Source organism: Tachypleus tridentatus, chromosome 1, assembly GCF_004210375.1.
Source record: "Tachypleus tridentatus isolate NWPU-2018 chromosome 1, ASM421037v1, whole genome shotgun sequence".
Taxonomy (NCBI): domain Eukaryota; kingdom Metazoa; phylum Arthropoda; class Merostomata; order Xiphosura; family Limulidae; genus Tachypleus; species Tachypleus tridentatus.
In genome coordinates, this window is record NC_134825.1 from 61,844,540 (window position 1) to 61,866,372 (window position 21,833).

The following is a 21,833-nucleotide window of genomic DNA, read 5'->3' on the forward strand; positions in this document are numbered from 1 at the left end:
TAGATAACAGCTTAACAGGGAAGTTATAATTAGAATAAAAAAAACGATTTAATTACAAATATGTTAGTAACTACTCGCGTAGTGGTTTAATAATGAAAAGGTATAGATAGAATAAGTAATGATGTCATAAGTTGACAGTAACCAGTAAAACGTTTAACAATGTATTTACACATATCCCTAACTTAATAGGTATATTCCTATTTCAGTATACTATTATTTTATTTAAATAAAAGCGATCCAAAGTAAAAATGACTAAAAACTTATAAAACTCACAAATTAAATAATTTATCGCCATCTTTTAGCTAGTTTTGAGTTCAAGCAACTGGTGTGTAAGAACCTAAAAATAACGTTTTAATCTTGACTAAGTACAGATTTTGTTTATAGAAATTAGAGCAGTCTTTACTAGGACAAATAATAAGTTATGAAAATGTTGGATTTGAATTCGAATAGATTCATATGCATTCAGGTTGTCATTTTATTTATCTACACAAAAATACTAATGTCGAAATTATTAAGTCTTGCATATACATGTTACTTGCTAACTTTATTCCTTATGACAAAATATTGTCTAATATTATTTGTTGCAGATGTTACAAAAATTGTATTTTCTTATAGTAAAGCTACATCAGGCTATTTGGTGTGTTCACCAATTGGAATCGAACCCCTGATTGTAGCGTTGTAAATCTATAGCCTTACTGTTGTCTCAGCAAGATACATCAAAAAACAAAATACAGTGCAACAAAGTTGTCAAAAAACATGCTCGACCTGTCAGCCACAGTCACAGTCATTCTCACTATTTGTTAATAAAAGTGTAGCCCAAATGTTGGTGGTGGATAGTAATGACTAGCTGCTTTCCCTCTAGTCTTACACTGCTAAATTAAGAACGGCTGCACAGATAGCCCCCGTGTAGCTCTGCGCGAAATTCAAAAATAAAAACAAAACAGAAACTATATATATATGTATGTATAAGGTTTCATTTACCAGGTGTCTCTCTCTGTTACACTTACTAATTTTAAATTCAAAACTAAAATAAATTTTATTGATTAAATATTAAAGTAAGCCTGGTATGACTTGGTGGTTATGGCGCTCAGCTCGCAATCTGTGAGTTGAGCGGTTCGAATCTTCGTCATCGAACAAAGAATCTCGCCCTTTCAGCTGTGGGGACGTTATAATATCACAATGGATGCTACTAATCGTTGATAAAAGAGAAGCGAAAGTCTTGGTAGTGGGTGGTGTGAACTAGTTGCCTTCCCCGTGGTATATCACTACTAAATTAGAAACGACTAAGGCAGTTAGCCTTCGAGCAGCTTTGTGTGAAATTAAAAATGAACAAACCAATATTACCCTAATAAGCCAAGTATTACTTTTTAAGTGTGAAGAAAAGAAAACCTTAATCCATATTAAAATGTAATTTATATCAAGTTTACACAGCCAGTGAAATAAAACTTATCATATGCAATTTCGACGAAATAAGATAATTGAAAGAGAAAAACGTGTTTATATATAGAAACAAGTTTTTTAAACATATTTTTGTGACCATGTTTAAGTAGAATGCCAATAACATGGTTATATAAATAATAAACATTTAGTTAAGAATAACAAAGTTGCGGTTATTGTTTGTTTTCAAATCTCTTGATACCGACTTCTTTTATTTCGTTTATTACGACTTATAAAACATTTATAACATAAGGATTATACACCCATTGATACTGATGTCAGAATATAAAAACAACGATTAGATAAATAATTTTTGGTCTGAATATCCTCATCTTTTCAACCTGAACGTAATTATTTACTTGACAAAGAAGTTGTTTCAGAAATAGTGCATCACACTATGAACACACTATAAACATATTAAAATTGCTGTAATATAACTTTCCCGTTTCACTTAAATGATAATAATTTTATGTTATTAATTTTTTTTTCACTGTGATTAATCCTCTCTTACTTTGCAAAAGCAAATTTTATATAAAAAAGTAAATAAATTGTTGAATATAGTGGTGCAGGAAGGAACTGCAAAGTGAGGGTGCTTGGCTAGATATGCTTATATCACGATTATATCATTTACAGCTGCAACTTAAGTCAAATATGTAAAAGTGGGGTGCTACAGTACCCCAGTTCCGACGCCTCTGAAATAATATCTTAAACTAAACCCATTAATGTGAAGCTTTTCTTAATACTTCACTTGAAATCAAAGCTCTTCCAATAACATTTTTAAAAGTGCACTTGATTTCAGGTTAGCGTACACCACAGAACAATCACCAGTAAATTATACCGCACAACAATTTTTTGAAAAGTTTTTGCTGATTGTGACAGGTACCTGGTAGGTATGCACAAATATAGTTTTGGTTTTGCTTCATCACGTAGGAACTCTGAGAAATAGATAGTTAACTGTTTACCGGCAATAATGTATTTAATTGCGTTTATGTTTCTAATACGCTATTAAGTTCAACATAATTAAAAGTGTTTTGCTCCTGATTTTCGTTTGTATTCAATGTCCGGTGCATCACGTTGCAGTATCCAACAGTAGTCAGCAAGCATTGACGGATTCCAGTTGCCCTGATATCGTTTCTCCATTGTAGCAAAATTGCTGAAAATTTCGATGAAACGGTACGTGATGGGAAAATTTAGATGTGATTTTCGTGATCAGCAGCCAAAAATCTATAAGGAACACCAACAGTGTTCAAAAAGCAACATCTTTGTTGTGCAGTGTTATTTTAGGTAAATGCTTAAAACTAGAACAAGTAAAAAAAAAAAGTATTATAGGAAACTCTTCCATCAGCAGACTTACCAAGATATATCCGTTTGAGGGCTAGCAAATTGGTGTTGTTTTTGTAATTCTTCAATATAAACTAATATTCCGATTTTAAAACCATATTATAACGTTTTGTTTTCAGAGATCGTGAATCAATATTTCGAGTCTTAAAAGAATCACAGGTCTAAATGTAAGTCTTCTGGTTATGTGCAATGCTTTAAAAAGAGATCTATCTTACCTCCTTTATCTTTACTATTGTTAAAGATTTTAAATAACAACCTGCCCTGTTTTTACTTCGTTTCAAAAAAACCAATTTTTCTTTTTATCAATTAGGCCATAAAGAATATTTCCATGCATCAGTACATCAGGACATTAAAAGGTTCCGTTAAGCCTAACTATAAATGCAGAATTTGCGTGGAAATCCGAATTAAATTTTCAGTTGGCTTGTGTTGTGTGAAATCTCAAATGTTGTCGCCGTAGGAAACCTAGTGACACAGTCGTACAGGGAAGTTATAGATTATTTATTCTTTTGAAATTAACTAGACAATAAATATTATCAGTAGCTTGAAATAAAACACAAAACGTTAAAGAACAATATGAAGCTCACAATAACTATGTTTCTTTACACAATTTTTCAACCTAATTATCGGCGGAATTCTGAAAAACAGTTTTGACCGAATCTGGACAATGTGTTTTTGAGAAGCTATGAATAATTGTCGGCATCTTAAAATATTACATTTTTCGCTTGTAACTGCACGAAATCTTGTATTTTGTTCTTTCTAATATACTTGAGCAACTGTTAGGATAATTGGACAGCGTATCTTTCCTAGATATGGTATTTTCAGATTTTTTTGTTAGTATACAGAAATTTGGGGCCCGGCATGGCCAAGCGCGTAAGGCGTGGGACTCGTAATCCGAGGGTGGCGGATTCGCGCCCGCGTCGCGCCAAACATGCTCGCCCTCCCAGCCGTGGGGGCGTTATAATGTGACGGTCAATCCCACTATTCGTTGGTAAAAGAGTAGCCCAAGAGTTGGCGGTGGGTGGTGATGACTAGCTGCCTTCCCTCTTGTCTTACACTACCAAATTAGGGACGGCTCGGTGCAGTGGGCTAACAACCTACTCACTTAAATACCTGTTGAAGAATCCGCAAGCGATTGCGGCTCTATGTTCCTTGATGGAATCGAATGGTGAATGAATGATACAGAAATTTGAGAGAAGAGAAATTAATTATCTTGCCTAAATATTCGAAATGTTTTCTTTTTTTTTTCAAAATAAAAAAAAATTATGTAGTAATTTTTAATTGCTTAAACGTTTAGAAATTCTTGGATGAAATATAATTTATCGGGCCCGCTTTGTTTGTTTGTTGTTAAGCGTAAAGTTACACAATGGCTGTCTTTTCAAGACGGCTGGTACTGACATTAAAACATTAATTAAAATAAAGTATGGAACAGCGTTTCGACATTTTTAGGTCATCTTAAGTATATTTCTCGCCATCACGAATCGCTGTCTATGCTTTACATATCGCAGGTATCGAAACCAAATTTTTAGTGTTATATGCCTTTAGATCTATCGGTGAGCCATCAAAAGTCTTTATTCACATAAAGATCCAGCTCATTTTTAAAATCATAAGACTTAACTAGATATCCATTAACTAAACCACTTTCTTGAGAATTCACGAAGTAGTGACCGACCTAATGAAGTTTATTCCAGTTTGTAAAGCTGAAATTCTTCAATAAAAACGAAGCTTCTACCTTGGAGTGTTAGAAACTAGAAGAATGTGTTAATTTTCAATTCAGTGTGTTTGAAAAATATGAGTTCATTCACATAACTTAGATAAATTGTTCAATCTTCAATAGTAATTATTAATTATATATTTTAATCATGTATTGTCTCTAAAAACAAGAGAAATAAATGAGGAATTTACTTTGGTATCGTATCAGAAATGCGAAATTGTCAGTATTTTTCGGCACCTGTTTGTTTCCATGATCAGAAGAAACAAGTACATTAGGAGCTATGTAGAAAATGCTATTTATTCTAAGAACTTGTGAATAAAAACAGAGAATAATATTTCAATCACACTACATCTATATTCAATCCTGACAAGTCTTTCGACAAACTGCTTGAGATATGTTATTTTATATCAAAGATTTCACGAATAACAACTGTTTAATGTGAGTTAGATGAAATAAGTGACATTTAATTATTATCAATTTTATAAGAGTAATTTATAAAGGAGTAGGGATTAATAACACGTTGTTATTTACTTAATTATGTTAACACCGATTATTTATTATAGTTGTGGTTATTAATTTATATGAATTAATAATAATCAGTTTTTTGTAGTCGAGTGATCTTAAAACTTCCTTTTTTTTTATACTGCAGTCGACTAATGGTTTTATGGTCCTCTGGTGTTTATCAATAAGATAAAATCAGGATTATGTTATGGAATGTACCATTTTGGCAGGCCCGGCATGGCCAGGTGGTTAAGGCACTTTACTCGTAATCCGAGAGTCGCGGGTTCTAATCCCACTTACACCAAAGATGCTCGCCCTTTCAGCTGTGAGGCGTTATAATGTGATGTTCAATCCTACTATTCGTTGGTAAAAGAGTAGCTCAAGATTTGGCAGTGGGTAGTGATGACTAGCTGCCATCTCTCTAGTCTTACACTGCTAAATTAGGGACGGCTAGCGTAAATTACCTTTATTAGCTTTTCGCGAAATTCAAAACAAACCCAAACCATTTTGTACTTGTAGGTTTATTCTTTTTTTTTTCTATCACTAGCTTGCCATTAATACATTTTAATTAGAATATATATACATTTAATTCATTTAGCCCATCAAAAGATCAAACTTTGTGGGAAAGTTGTTAATTTTGTGGTATTTATTAAAGTAACTTTTCAAGCACTTTAAACTCAATGTCTTTGTTCTTATTGGTTATACTTTGGTTTCATTAATTAACGCCCGAAATAACATAAGGGTGTTTAGAATAATAACATTAAATAACGTAAGTTAAATACGTAAAACGAGGTTTTATATATGAAATTGAAACGTGTTTTTCCATGCATACCTTGACAGGAAAGTGTCGTGTATTCTATGCACAATAAAAAAGGATTAATTGTGTCCATTTTTTCTGTATTATAATTTCCGTGGATAATGAAACATCGTATATTTCACACGCTATATTTCTAGATTTATACAATACGAATAACACATTGTTATCATGATCCCTGCCATTAACAAGATAGATAACCCGGTAAAAAATTTGCGACAGGTCACAAGGCAATAAATATGTGCTAGACTTTACACCTGGTTAAAACACATACAATACTGTGCAAAACTGTTAAAACAAAAGAATATTTTGTCGTTATATTCATTTTATGAGGCTAATTCCTCCATGCCATTACAGAATGTAAATTTCACGACTGATCGATACTGACAATTGAAAAAGCCAGGACAAGAATACTTGTCACTCTTTAGAATTTTCATATACTTCTATCAAGGGCACGTCATAAGAGTTCTGCTTGAATTAATATATTGATCAATTTTAGGGTCTAAAATAACTATCATGGTACCCCATGCAGTGTCTTAAATGTGTAGAAGGAAGCAAGAAAGGAGCTGGCATATGGTACCGGTATATGAGAGAAGAAATCAATTTAATAGTACGCCACAAATAAACCTTCATAAAAAAGTGTTTAACACGATATATTAAGTTTTGTTACCATACCACTGCCCCCAAAACATAGAGAATTGTCAGTAGAACAGAGAGTTTGCATAAAAGCTTCACGTGATGTTCATTGGACTCTCCGATAAATTGCTGCAGATTTTAAATGCTCCTTAAACAGGTCGAAACAGGTCAATTTGAAAATATAAAGGTAAAAGACAGAATTCCTAAACTCAATGATACTTATGTAAAGTATTTTAGCTTATGCAGCCTTCGGGACAGAAGGAAGACTGCCACTGATCTCAAGTAGAAGATAAATCACAGAAAAGTGTCCATAAAAGTGATGAGACGATAGGACATATTTGCAAGATAGATGAAATAATGAAAGAGTGCGAGTACCATCAGACGCTAATCCATCGTGGTATACCCAGTCGTTTGTGTATTATTGGTAAAGGATTCTACTACCAAGAAGATAATGACACAATATTCCCTACAAAGCTGTGATCTCAGCCATACTACACAGACAATCAGTAAACGTTAAAATGACGTCATGTCAGGGACACTTGATGTTGCGATTGTACTCTTATGACGTCAGTAAAAAAAAAAAAAGGCCCAGCATGGCCAAGTGGTTTAAGCACTTAACTCGTAATCTGAGGGTCGCGGATTCGAATCCATATCACATCAAACATGCTCGCCCTTTCAGCCGTGGGGGTTATAATGTTATAATGTGACGGTTGGTAAAAGAGTGGGTGGTGAAGACTAGCTATCTTCCCTCTAGTCTTACACTACTAAATTAGGGATGGCTAGCGCAGATAGCCCTCGTGTAGCTTTACGCGAAATTCATAAACAAACAAAAACAGTTCGGCTGAGAGATAACAAACCAACAAAGAAAAAGCAGAAGCCTTCAAACATAAATTACAAAGCACATTTAAAACACACAATGACACGGACATGAACAATCATTACTACAATAAAATAATCAGCCACGTAACAAATAACATAAAATTATATAAACCACACTTTCCAGTTAACATTAAAAACAGCGACACTAACAATACATATGACTACAATACCCTACTACTCATCAAAAAAATCAAACTAAATAAACTTGAACAAGCAATCAGAAATACAAGAAACAAAGCACCGGAAATGATGGAACACAACCAATACTTCTCAAAAAAGGCACTCCAAAATTATTTGACCACCTATTAGCAATATTTAATCTATCTCTACATTCTGGATACATCCCAGTTTCTTGGAAGCAAGCAAATATCTTAATGTTCCACAAAGAAGGAAAACCAGCCAATAAACCAAACAGTTATCGACCGAGCAGCCTGACCAGCTTTGTAAGCAAAATTCTTGAAAGAATATTAAGCAATAGACTCTCCACATTTTTGGAGAATAATGCAAAATTACCAGAAGAACAAAACGGATTTAGAAAATATAGGCAAACAACAGATCACTTAATTAGGTTAACTAAAACAATAATAAACAGCTTTAATAATAAAGAATGCACTGTCGCCTGCTTCCTCGATATCGAGAAAGCATTCGACACTGTATGGCACAATGGTCTTCGGTTCCGTATGTATGAACTGGGACTACCGCGAGGAATTATTCGCTGGTTATCAAACTTTTTGAAAAATAGAAAATCTAGAGTAAACGTAGAGGGAACTTTCTCGGAGTTTTTCACTTCAGAAGCTGGAGTCCCTCAAGGACGGGTGGTTAGTTCTATTCTCTTCATCATGTATGTAAATAATATGCCACTTAAAGACCCAAACCATGAATATGCGTCTCAGTTTGCTGATGATGTAGCAATTTGGAAAAGTGCCCCTATACCAGAAATAGTAGCCACTAACTTACAACCACAATTAAATAGATTATGTGAATGTTGCAAAAAATATAGAATTAAAATAAATACAGCGAAGACGCAATTAGTAATATTTTCAAAATCTACGAAATATCAAAAAGTTCAACCCCAAATCTATATGAATGGAGAGCTCATCCAGACTGCTACATCAGCAAAATTTTTAGGATTAACATATGATTCGAAACAATCTAAAAATTGCATAGATCTCTTCATAAGCATTGCTAAAAAACATATAACACCACACATACCACAAATAATCACAACAATCACGTGATTCATACTAAAAACATAAATTCACAGTCCTAAGTATCAACATCCAAGGTGCACTTGCTTCCAAGAAACACGAGATCGAAGACATAATAAAAGTTACTAACCCTGATACTTTTATTCTAAGTGAAACCATAATTTATTTCAATAATAGACTTAAAATATGGAATTATACATCAATAAGAAAAGATAGAACAAACAATCAAGAACCAACAGATGAATTATGCTACTGTAGAAAAACAATCTTTCCGTTACCGAAATCAAGCTGAACGGTAATAACGGAAATACAATTGTTGATATCCTCTTAGAAAACCACTCAATAATAAGAGTAGCAGGTATTTATTGTTCACCAACTAAATGCATTGACATAACCCTAATCCACAACATCTTTTCCCACAACCAAAATATAATTGTAATAGGTGATCTGAATAGTAAACATAAAAATTTGGATGTAAATCCACTAACACAAATGGCAGACACCCATTACAATTCATCGATGATAATAACATAACCCTTATCAACGATAGTACACCCACGCATACCACCTATACGACAAATTCAAATGATATTTTAGACATCTGCCTCACCTCATTTAATTAGTTAAATTAGTTAGTCAAAAGTTAATAAATTTTAATGTGGGAAAAGATGTTGATAGCGATCATCTTCCAATATGGTGTCTTCGATTTCACCCCCCATAAAGATAAAATCTACAGACAAGACAAATTTGATTACAAAAAAGCAAATTGGCAGGAATTTCTAAAAGTATTAAATAACATACTACCAGATAAAATTAAAAATATAGCTAACAACGAATCAGAAATTAACAGTTATATTCAAATAATCATGGAGTGCCTACTAAAAGCAGTTATGGACACTGTACCAAAGAAACAACATATAACCATAAACAATGCATGGAAACCAACCAAAGAACTAATAACACTGATAATACAACGAAGACAAATAAGACAACAGTTCATGGCAACAAGAGCTCAAGAAATAAAAACACAAATAAACAACATTAGAAATAAAATCAGAGCAGAAATTAAATTGTTAAAACAAGAAAAATGGGATAACTTCTGCTGCCAACTAAATGAACAAACTGACCCTAGAAAGTTTTGGTCGCACCTGAAAAGGTTTACCAACGAAACCACTACAAGAAAATACCCAAAACTGGAACATAACAACACCTTAGCGCGCACCAACAAAGAAAAAGCAGAACAAGCAAGCAAGAATTCAAAAAACAAATCATCAGAAAATGATGGCATACAAACAAATTCTTCTCAAAAAGGCACTCCAAAGTTATTTGACCACCTATTAGCTATCTTTAATTTATCTATCTACTCTGGATACGTTACAGTTTCTAGGAAGCAAGCTATTATATTAATGTTCCACAGAGAAGGTAAACCAGTTAATAAGCCAAATAGTTATTGACCAATTAGTCTGACCAGCTGTGTAGGCAAAATTCGTGAAGGAATAATAAGTAATAGGCTCTTCACATTTTTGGAAATTACTTCAAAATTACCTGAGGAACAAAACGGATTTAGAAAAACGACAGATAATTTAAATAGGTTAACTGAAACAATAATAAATAGCTTTAATGAAAAAGAATTTACTGTCGCTTGCTTCCTCGATATCGAGAAAGCATTTGACACTGTATGGCACAATGGTCTCCGGTTCCGTATGAATGAAATGGGAGTATCGCGTGGAATTATTCGCTGGTTATCTAGCTTTTGGGAAATAGAAAATGCAGAGTAAACACCGAGGAAACTTTATCTGAGTTCTTCACTCCAGAAGCTGGCGTCCCTCAAGGAGGTGTGGTTAGTTCTATTCTCTTCATCATGTATGTGAATAATATGCCACTTAAAGACCCAAACCATGGATACGTGTCACAGTTTGCTGCTGATGATGCAATTTAGAAAAGTGCCATAACACCAGAAATAGCAGCCACTAACATACAACCGCAACTAAACAGAATAAGTGAATACTGACAAAAATATAAAATCAAAATAAACACAGCAAAGACACAATTAGTGATATTTTCAAAATCTACGAAATATCAAAAAGTTCAACCCCAAATTTATATGAATGGGAAACGCCTCCAAACTGCTACATCTGCAAAAGAATAAACTATGCCAGGAGTCTAACTGGTAAAAACTATGGTACAACACCTGAAAGCATCCTTAAGATATATAAAACACACAGAAGACCTGTTATAGATTATGCAGCTCCTGCATGGATTAACGTAAGAAAAAAGCAACTGCAATCCAAACTACAATTATTAGAAAATACATTAATTACGACAGCATACAGTGTACCTAAAACCACTTCCTCAAAGTTCATGCACAAATACTCAAATACATAAACAATACCAGATAGATTTCTACATAGTACAATAAAATATTTCGATAAATATTGGAGAAAAAATGAACTGTTATGCAAACTAGACAGGTATTGCATATATGATGAAGAGAGTCCTAAACACCGCTCCCTGATAAATTTATACATTAGATCATTAAGTGAAAATTAAATAAAAAACAATAATAATAAAATCAATATAAAAAAGCAATAAAAGAAATAAAAAATAATATATATGTATATAGTTTTATAAAAATAATAAATTTGTGCCAAAATAAAATAGGCCGCCTATGATCTAGACTTTGAATCTGAAAGTACAATATAGATGGACATTGCTCTGAAAATGGCCTGAGTAATGTTCATCACTCTGGCCCTCATGTATTAAATTTAAATACACCAAGCAGCCCACCCTAACAATGAAAATGAAGAAGGAAGAGGTCTGGTGTACCTGACCCTCCCGGGTATACAAAAATTTATATGCCCAAACAACTGGAGAGAGAGAGAGCTGAGAGATGTTAGACACACCATTGTCTAAGCGCTGTACATACACATTTAACAATGACTTCTTGTTAAGAAATTAGCGCACAAGATCGTACACAAAAGTTGCAATGGTTTATAAAAGGGTTCCGAAATTCAAATTCACTGTTCTTCTTAAGGAAAATAAAGGATATGGTTAATGAATGTGATGAAACACGGATGTCGACGTCACATAAACCAGATGTTCAAAATAAACTGTAATTATTACGAGTTTTCTTTAAGTAATTTACAAATCAGAGTTCTTAGAGTAAAAATTAATATGGTTATTAGTTTTTATAATTTTATTATCATTAACTATGTCCATTACTAATTTTGTAAATTATCGAAAATATTTTTGCTGAAGCTTTTTTGGTAGCTTTGAAATAAAATAAATAAAAAAGAGACTTGTAAGTTCATAATAAAATAATTTTATTCAACATACTTGCAGCATTAATAAATACAGTAATAAATAGGTTTGTCGAACATTATGATTCATAGGATGTGTTAAATACACAACCTGTGATGAATTACACAAGAAAGTGATTACAATTCCTAGAGTTTCCTAATTTAAAAAAAAAAACTGCAAGAATTAAATATTGCTATGCCAGGAAAATAAAATAAAACCTCTAAACAAATAGCATTTACCAAATTAACCTGACATTGTCTGATAAGAAAAAGCTTAATGAACAAAGGTTTTAAAACGTTATGAATATTTGCTTCAAATTTTGTTGTTGTTACTATGATACGATAAACTTTTAGAAGTTTAAAACTTTAATTCCAATTTACCGCCTGAGATGTTTTGAAACTTTAAGTTTGAATTCTGAAACAACTCAAAAACATTTAGTTCTAAAGAAAAAAGAATATTAGCATATTTTTAAGAATATATGGCAGCCCAAATAAAACATCTTTGTTACTAATATAATAGAAGTTAATCCTTCGTGTTCTAGCCTGCTAGACACTTTATTTGCAGGATATTTATCTATGGGTCCACTATTGCCTTTGTTGAGCTTCTGATTTTGGAACGTCACACATTTTGTGACTTAGGTTGAAGTTTCTGAAACAGACAAGTAATTGTTTTATTAGATGGAATTTATATACCTTTTCCAAACTGAATTTTGAATCATATTATTTCATCATCGATTCCGCATATATATATATGAATGTCTTTTATTTAAAATAACAAACTAAACATTCCTAGTAAATTGCGAAGTATCCTTACACCAACTAGATTACAATATACTAATATCGTCTCGAAAATACATTATTAAAATATTATTAGGAAAACTGCTATCACAACTGTATATAAAAAATATGATAATTTTCTCATTTAAGATTTTTGGAATATATTGTTTTTATGCTTTTTTAAAATTACAATTTTTAAAACAACCCAATTGGATAGTTTTTTATGAAACAGTTGAAGTTTCTTTTGATGAGGTTTTATTGAACTACGTAAACAGTTTATGGATTTTTTATATTTATTTTACAAGGTTAGCAAAACAATAAACTCACCAGCAAAAGTATATGAGGCTTCACTTTGTAAAAATTAGTTATATTTTCTCTCAGCATTTTCCAGTGCTCTGCTGACTTTTTCAAAAACGTTGGTTATACTGTTCTTGAGAAGTGGATTCACGTCGTTTAAAACTCTACCAAAATTTTCACGGAAGACACCAACGCTAAAGAGGGGAAACAGAAGAGATCCCAAGCTAAAGATGATAAGAATGGGGACTAAAGCTGTTAGAAGTGGTTGCAACCCTGTTAATAGAGCACCCAAGCTCCCTGTGTTTAACAAAGAATCTAGTCCACCTAATCGAGCAGTAGCAGCAATATCTGGAGAACTAATCTGTCGATTCTCAAAATGCTGGAGCTGGTCGAGGGAGGGATCAGCGACAGCATCCAAAGAAGCCACGAGACAGCTAGCTACAAATAACACTGTTAAGATCTTCTTGCTCAGCATTGTTCAACTAAAAAATTTAAGAAATATTCTATAAGTCGAGTGTTTGGACGCGTTACAGAATTTTACGAAAAAGTTGAAACGTCAAAGCTTTGTAGTTTAAATTTTCTTTTGATTTTTCTTAAATTCGTAAAAGCATTTGGATCAGTTGTGTCACCTTATTTTAAATACCCATAAATTAGGTCAACGATGTAGGGGTTAACTCAAAGAATGTATGTTGAGTAGTTTCAATTACATCTGGTCGATTCTCGGTAATAAATTTGAAAGATATGAGACAGTCAGTTTATTTTAGGTAATAATATTAGTAAAAGGAAACTTGTAATTAGTGGTGAAGGTAGTTTGTTGTAGGACATGTAGAACATATAGGTGGAAAGATAAGAAAAAACTTTTAAATTATATATATGCGTTTTAATGTTAAATATACTGTTTTGCAGTGAAATAATGCAAAATCTGGCTTATAAACATATGTTTCAAGTATAATAATCACTGCTTTAATTCATTGTTTCCGTGATGACGAGAAAACCCACTTGTAGAGGAAAATACATGTAAAAACGGCTGGTATGAGAAGAGAAAACTCTAAGTAGAGGAGCGAAGAAGGTCGAAACGTTGTTCGCTACTCTACTTAGAGTTTTCTCTATCCATACCAGCCGTTTTTGGATATATATTTCATTGTTTGTTATTGAGGATTTTTATAACTCAGTGTGTGAATGTGCACATCACACTTGGTAAAACCGACTGTATAAGTGACTCTCAGAAGTATTTGATAGAAGTCGTTTGAGTGACATGAAAATATATAAGTATTTCATTAAAACTGATTTTCTTTAATATGAAATGTTATACCACAAGAATTCATTACTGTAATCGTCGTGTTATAAGTGAAGTTCAACCATTGCTATTCAAACAATACGTTTTGGGGTTACTACTAGTGTTGTCATGTTTCTAGACATCAAATGAAATTACAAGCTTAATTTTCTCTGTTATGCGGCCTGTAAATCAAACTGAAACAATACGTAATTTTAATTATATTATTAGGCTTTCAGTAAATATATAAGAAGTTGACTCACCGATTGCGTAAAAAATGCAAGAATCTTTTAGTCCTAGTTCTTCTAGTGAGATTCGATCCCACTAATGATTAGTGTAGCTTTTATACTTTGAAGAAAAACCTAATATCAGTCAACCCGGCACCGACGGGGCGGGGCCATCACAAGTGCTTCAAAATTATCTTCCTCTATTCAGACGTACCCACTGGCTAACCCACAAATGAAATTTCTCTTCTTATAAAATAACAATAATTTATTGGTTGAAACCTAAAAAAAAAAAATTCTGTTTTTGACGTCATTTCTTACGTTGATGTCAAATAGGTCAGCAATAGAAAATCCCGGATACAAAACACAACAACATAGGAATTTAGAAAGTGTCTCTCAGGAACGAGGGAGGTCTCTATGTTTCGTCATGAAGGCGTTTCTTCTGTACACCCTAAACTATCACAAGCCAAGGTTTACAACTTTTTCCGGGTAACTGAAATACCTCCCTTTCAGACCTCAAAACAGTCTTCTATGTTTAGATCTTTGTTTCTGATGGCGGAAGCTAGAACATCGGCGACGTAACAATATCTAATAAATAATACTTAACGGTGCTGTTTTGCATTTAAAAATCACTGTACGAAAGATATTAAACAAATATTGTGATTTCATTGTTTATTAACACTCATAAGACTTATTTAGAAAGACAGAGAGAAAGAGAAAGTCCTCGTTAGTAACCTTCTTAATATAATGTTCTATTCTTTAACAATTTTACGGTGCAAATAGTGTTATATGATTTATGTTTTAAAACTGAAAGATTTTCACACGCACATATATTTTGGTTTACAGCGTTTCTTACAAGTATATTATCAAAATACTGTGTTTCGTACAAACAGTCGGTCCCTACAACCACAATGGGTATTTCATAAATAACTTATGAATAACTATATGTAAATATAAAATGGGATCAGTTGGTTAAGCCTCTGTAAGATAAAACATCATAGTAAAACACACCACACAGATGTGTTTCAGGTAGAACAAAATTCTCTTTATTATGAACGTTTTTTTTTTTCATTTATAATGTCCTCTTATTTCAAATTCACTTCATCCTGAAACCCTTTCTCTTATTGAGAAGTTATCTAAAACTCACTGCCTTCTCTTACAAATTCCCTAACATATTTTTAAAACTCGTTTCCTAATCGTTCAAGGTTTCTCAAACTTTGTAATTAACTTAAATTTAATAAAACGTAAAGGAAAGCTTTGAATGCTTTGTTTTTACTTAACAAGCATAAATATTAATAGTATCCTAACTTGTGAGATTAGATCCATCAACTGGCTTCTGATTTAATACAAGAAAATAGAGTTTCTGTTTGTTTCAGAACTCTAGCACAAAGCAACATAAAAGACTAGCTCCGCATAGTCTTTAATTTTGAGTTTATAGACTCGAGGGAAAGCACTCACCGCCAACTCTTAAGATACTCTTGTCTAATTAAAAGTCGGATTTGATAGACACTCTTATATCGCACTCATGGCTCAAAGGTTTGGAGAGTATTTTTTTGGATCACGAACCTCCAGGTTCACAGTCCAAGTGCTATATTCGCTAGGCCGAACTAAGCCATAATATATCGTATATTTCATTTCGATATGCCTTCTTGTGAATACAGTTTTTTTCTCAAACTGGTTTCACATTATTCACACGTACTACACATAATTACTGTTGAGATATAATAAATTTTCTGGTCATAAGGCAAAGTGTAGATCAAAAAAGAGATCGCTTGCTCCTTTATGTGGCTTATAGCAAATGTCGTGTTTTATAAGTTTGAATAGCCTAAAATCAGGGTATCAGTTGAAGCACGATAAGAAAACAAATTCATACAAACGCGAGAATCTGTTGTTGTAATGGGAAAATAATTTGTCCAAGAAAATAAGTTTTTATCTCTTTGAATGTGACGTTTATAAGTAATTAGTTTCCACGTGTCTCATATACGTGCTTTACGTAGCGATATAAAGAATATACTTATGTGCACTACTTGGTAGCGCTCTGAAGGAGGACATATTTACGTGCCCTTGAGAGCTTCTTTGTTTTGAAGTTCTCGCAAAGCTACACGAGGGCTATCTGCGCTAGCCGTCCCTAATTTAGCAGTGTAAGACTGGAGTAAAGGTAACTAGTCATCACCACCCACCGCCAACTCTTGAGCTACTCTTTTACCAACGAATAGTGGGATTGACCGTCACATTATAACGCCTCCACGGCTAAAAGGGCGAGCATATTTGGTGTAACGGGAATTCGAACCCGCGACCCTCTGATTACGAGTCATAACTACCTGGCCATGCCGGGCCTTCCTTGACAGCATTCTAAAGAAAGACACATCTAAGTGCCCTTGGCAGCACTTTAAAGGAGGATATATTTAAGTATCTTTGAGAATACTCTAAAATAAAACATACTTACGTGCCTTTGGGAGTGAACAAATTGAATGTTAATTCTCGAGGTAGCGTTTGTTGTCTTATTACTTCTTTCTTCTGAGAAAACTATTTCTGAAATATGATTAGGATAAATATCGAAATAAAAAAGTCATGAAAAGCTATAGATGTTTGCAATTTTTAAAGTTGACAAAATTTCTAAATAATTCAAGTGCTTGTACCACCCAGTGTTATACTTGGTTGTCAAATGTCATCTATTTTTATAGCAAACTGAGCAAGCTGAGCATTAGGTTTATTGTAATTAAGATATTTCATAATCTGAGCAATGTTGCGGTTCAGTCTATGTTTTTGGTCTTTACTTGCATATGTTTAGTTTATATGGTAGGGCTGTATATTACTAAACATTATTGTCGAACGAATTTAAAACTTATCGTGAACATTTAGAAAAATCTGTAAGTAACTGACATAAGCGTAACGTAAATATGGAAAATATTAGCTAGGAGTGAGTCAAAGTTACATAATTGATAACGTTATTCCGAGCAAAATGCAAAATAAAAGTGTTATTTTAAATTTCATATGAAAAAATTGTAGTTCGTGTTTTCTTTGGGTCACGTCATTTAATGTTGCACAGAACTTAAGTTTAACGAACAATTGTCGGCATTAGTTATTGTTATGTCAGTAAATGTTTTAAGGCATCATCTCCATAACTTTTTAAGTGTTAACACTCGAGCTAGTTTATGATCATATTTGATTAATGTCTGAAACATAAAACTCAACATTTTGAATAAATGTACGTATTGATAGTATTTAATTGCGTAAAACTGTATTCAACTTTCATTCGTAAAGACAGTATGCTGTTCATATGGCTGTGTATATACATATACAATACGAAAAGTGGAAAAGAAAATAAGGATATTTCTAACAAGTTTGAGTTGTTAAGAACGTGAAATATAATGTAGATAAGAATATTGTAATTCAGTTCGTTAATTAATCAAAATTCATATGACACTACATGTAAAAAAACTAAAAGTCAAAGAAAATATCCAAGTAGAGATAAGTGCAAGATATGAACGTAATTAATTTCCAACATATTTTAGGAATACATTTGAACCCATTTTCTTCTAAGATTATTTGTAATCTTACGGCAGTAAAAACAGTCTCTTTTTGTTTGATGTAGTTTATTGTTGTTTCTAATTATAATCAATGCTGCTTAAACATATATAAATATTAGAAACAACACGCAATCCTTTATTTCTGTTCTTAAGTTATAAAAAAAATCAAATAGTATAACAATTAAGAGGAGTACATAGCTAACATAAATTATTTCGCGGAAGTGGTTTTGTAAACACAATTTACAAATAACGCATAGCAGGTTTCTTGTTTTTGAGTACGTCCTGTTTCAGAGATTCTTTCCTTAAGAGAATATTGGGGCATTAAACCTAATTACAAGACAAAACAACTAAAAATGCAACTTGGGAGTAACTGACAAGTGATTTGCAGGTCGTCCGAAAGGTGGTGCACCAAATCGTTGTTACTGACGTCTACTTCAGACTACATAATTTTACCCATTTCGACAGGTGGCAGACAAAGGAAGAAAACAAAGTTCAAGGCCACCCGCTTCTGTCATGGTTGAATAAAGAAATAAAGTGCGAGGAGTTACAGAAGAAATAATATATTATGGTTTAAATATCAATCTAAGAACCCTAATCAATGAATTAAAATGAGCCCCACCATGAAATATAGGTTTGTTAATAACGTTAATATTATTGAAATCTGATCAAGGATATCACATAGTTTTTTGTTCACTATGTTAGTACTTAATATAGCAAACGTAGTTCGTACCCTTTTGTTTTTGTTACAGTAACACTGGCAAATTTACTGTGTCGTAAAATGGTATTTTCTGTAAGCACATAAATTTACTTTGATTGTAAGATAGTTGTTTGTTTTTTAACATGTAATTATATTACCACAATTTGACGCAAAATTTGCAATCGTATTAGACACTGCTTAACGTGACGCAATTTACTGTGGCTTATAAAACCATCCAAAATAACTTCAGGTGAACTGTAAACAAGAAATTCATTTTTGAAACAGAATTAGAGGGACCCAGTCCAGTAGCGTGCTTACCCCCTTCCACCTATCTTTGATCATATTCGATCTTCAAAAAAATACGAAAACAGGACAATGAGGAATAATATTCTACATAAGTCTACCAAGTTTCATTAAAATCCGATCATTTTTGACTGAGTTGTAAGGCTAAAATAGTGTGAAAAATCTGTCCCCATGTTAACAGATATGGTTTTATTTTGCTTTTCGTAACCACGCTCTGACCTTAACTCTCCATAGACCAATAATTTTTAATTTTTGTCCTAGTTCAAAATGCATACCAGCTTTTGTACAAATTCATTCAGCCGTTTTAGAGAAATCTAGCAAACAAAAACACACTGTGGACTTACGTAGAATATCATCATACCTCATTGTCCTGCAGAAATGACCCATGTCCGTTAATCACGACAAAGCTACTGACATGTCTGATATGTTTGCAGATTTTGTATCAAACTTCTGGTGTCACAGGTAATCATAATTTTAAAAACACGTTAAGTATCTTCTCCTTAACAAATGGAACGTTTAACTTTTCTCAAAAATCTGTACTAAAAAGTGATAATTCACGGTATTAAAATAGTCAAATAATTATATAAAACTTCTTCAAAATTAGAGCTTGCTGAAAATATTCACAATTATGAATAAAAATTTTCATTCTTTAATTTTCATAATTTTCAATTAAAAAAAGAGTTAAAAGTTTATTTAGTTGTGTTTGGATTCCTCACAAAGTTACACGAGGGCTATCTTGGTTAATCTTCCATAACTGACATAATAGACCAAAGAGAAGGCAAGTAGACAAGATATCTCACCATCATCTCTTGAACTACGCTTTTTAGATCCAGTAGTGGTATTTAACTGCCACTCTTATAACGCACGTAGAGTCCCAAATGATAAAACAATGGGTTGAAAGGAAATGTTTATTCATATCATACCTTATCTTGTATAATAGCCTCTTTTGGGATAGAAGTTTTTACTTTTAATATAAAATATTATTTTATGAAAGATAGTGTACGTCAGTGGATCAGTAACAAGTTTACGGGCTTACAATACCAACATCTGAGGATTAGTTTCTCGCGTCATACAGCGTCGTAGACCATTGAGTAGCTTTACGCTATAAAGAATAACAACAACAAACAACTGCGTAACATAAAATACATTTATACTTTCCATGAATTTTTAGAGATTATTTTATGTATTCAGAGAAATGAGAATGCTTGCTGTTAGAAGGCATTAAGATAACCAATAATTTGTCGTTTACTTTTGGAAGAGTGTATGTTTTCTTATAGCAAAACCACATCGGGCTATCTGCTGAGTCCAACCAAAAGAATCGAATCCCTGGTTTTAGCGTTGTAAATCCATAGACTTACCGCTGTACTAGCGGGGAATTTTTAAAAGAGAATCGAATTAAGAGTTCAAACTAGCAAAATGAATGAAACTAATTTCCAATTTTAAAAGAATATCTTATCAAAATAGAAAATTTATCTCATATCTTCGTAATGCCCCCCAGTGGCTCAGCGGTATGTCTGCGGACTTACAACGCTCCAAACCGAGTTTCGATACCCGTGGTGGGCAGACCACAGATAGCCCATTGTGTAGCTTTGTGCTTAATACAAAACAACATCATTGTAATTTTATTCTTAAGTATAAAACAAGGCTTTTCTTTTAATAACAGTCTACATACTTAATAAATAAATGCTATTGAAAATACCAAAAAATTAAAATACAAATATTCGAACATCTGTGTGTTTGTGTGTTTTCTTATAGCAAAGCCACATCGGGCTATCTGCTGAGTCCACCGAGGGAAATCGAACCCCTGATTTTAGCGTTGTAAGTTCGTAGACTTATCGCTGTACCAGTTAGGGACCTTAGAACATATTTTCGAATATTTTTGGCATTTAATATGCAAAAATGTTTTGAATTTCTATTTTATGTTTTGGCTATTTGAAGTATTCTTTTTAATAGTCATACGAAAATTCTTTTGTTTTTCGAGCTCAGCGCAAAATGTTATTTAAAGATTGTTTTAAATAGACGAAATATTTCGTCTCAGGTCCTTCAGAAGATTTGTTAATCTAAATATAAACATCCTAATTCATCATTTTACGAATACATTCCAATAAATTGTGATAGACAAGCAAACAAATATAAAATTATTTAAGTTCTCGTGCTCTGGACAGGAAGAAATTTTGACAATTGTACAACATAACTTCCTAATGGTGTGAAGAAGATTCCAACAACAAACAGCTCAAGCAAGCCCGCCTCAGCCGCACCCTAGAGAGGATCCGCCAGCGGGGATGTTCCGGATTGTAGACCAGAATGAATCGACAACAATAAATTATGCTTTAGGTGAGTGGGTCAAAAGTTTATCCGTTCCAACAGCAAACATACGAGAATGTAAACACCTGGTATCAACATCCAAGAAAATTTGAGGTTGTTTTTGTAGAGAACTTCGGTTTATCCAGATGCGTATTGACGGACATATCCAAATGTGTGATACGAAAGGAATGTGTATTGGAAAAAAGAAGTTGTTTTTTAGCCTACAGTACTTGTTTAACTTTAAAATCAACACTAACTTGATTTTTTTGTTCAGAAAAAGAACACAGCAATACAGTAATTGCTCAAAAATATTAGGAAGATGAAATGCTCAAAAGAAACAAATACATTATATGGAGTAAGTTAATAAAATTTGAAGTTATAGTTATCTCTAAATGATGGGGAAAAGATGCTCCCTGCTTAAAAGCCACATCGGTGTACGCAGCAGTTAGCTCGATGTGGCTTTGCGATAAGATAAAACACGCACACATAAACACACACTCCAAATATTAAATGTGAAGCGAATATGACGAATCAAAGTAAGCTACCTGCATAAATTATAATTGATAGTTAATGTGATATAAGTGTATAATGTAAATTGGTAT

The 21,833-nt window shown here is 32.9% G+C and overlaps 1 protein-coding gene across 1 annotated transcript; it reads right to left on the minus strand.

Annotated features, from left to right (window-relative positions):
* Positions 1–11,870: 11,870 nt before the first annotated feature.
* LOC143249911 (uncharacterized) lies at positions 11,871–14,506 on the minus strand. The gene is made up of 3 exons (XM_076500554.1): positions 14,437–14,506; positions 12,931–13,382; positions 11,871–12,475 (listed from the first exon to the last, which is right to left on the minus strand). Exon 2 carries the CDS (start codon positions 13,373–13,375, stop codon positions 12,965–12,967), a length of 411 nt encoding a protein of 136 aa, XP_076356669.1. The 5' UTR covers positions 13,376–13,382; positions 14,437–14,506; the 3' UTR covers positions 11,871–12,475; positions 12,931–12,964.
* Positions 14,507–21,833: the final 7,327 nt, after the last annotated feature.

Excerpts from the sequence above, each read along its gene's own strand:
- LOC143249911 (XM_076500554.1), bottom strand. The coding sequence starts at position 13,375 with ATGCTGAGCAAGAAGATCTTAACAGTGTTATTTGTAGCTAGCTGTCTC.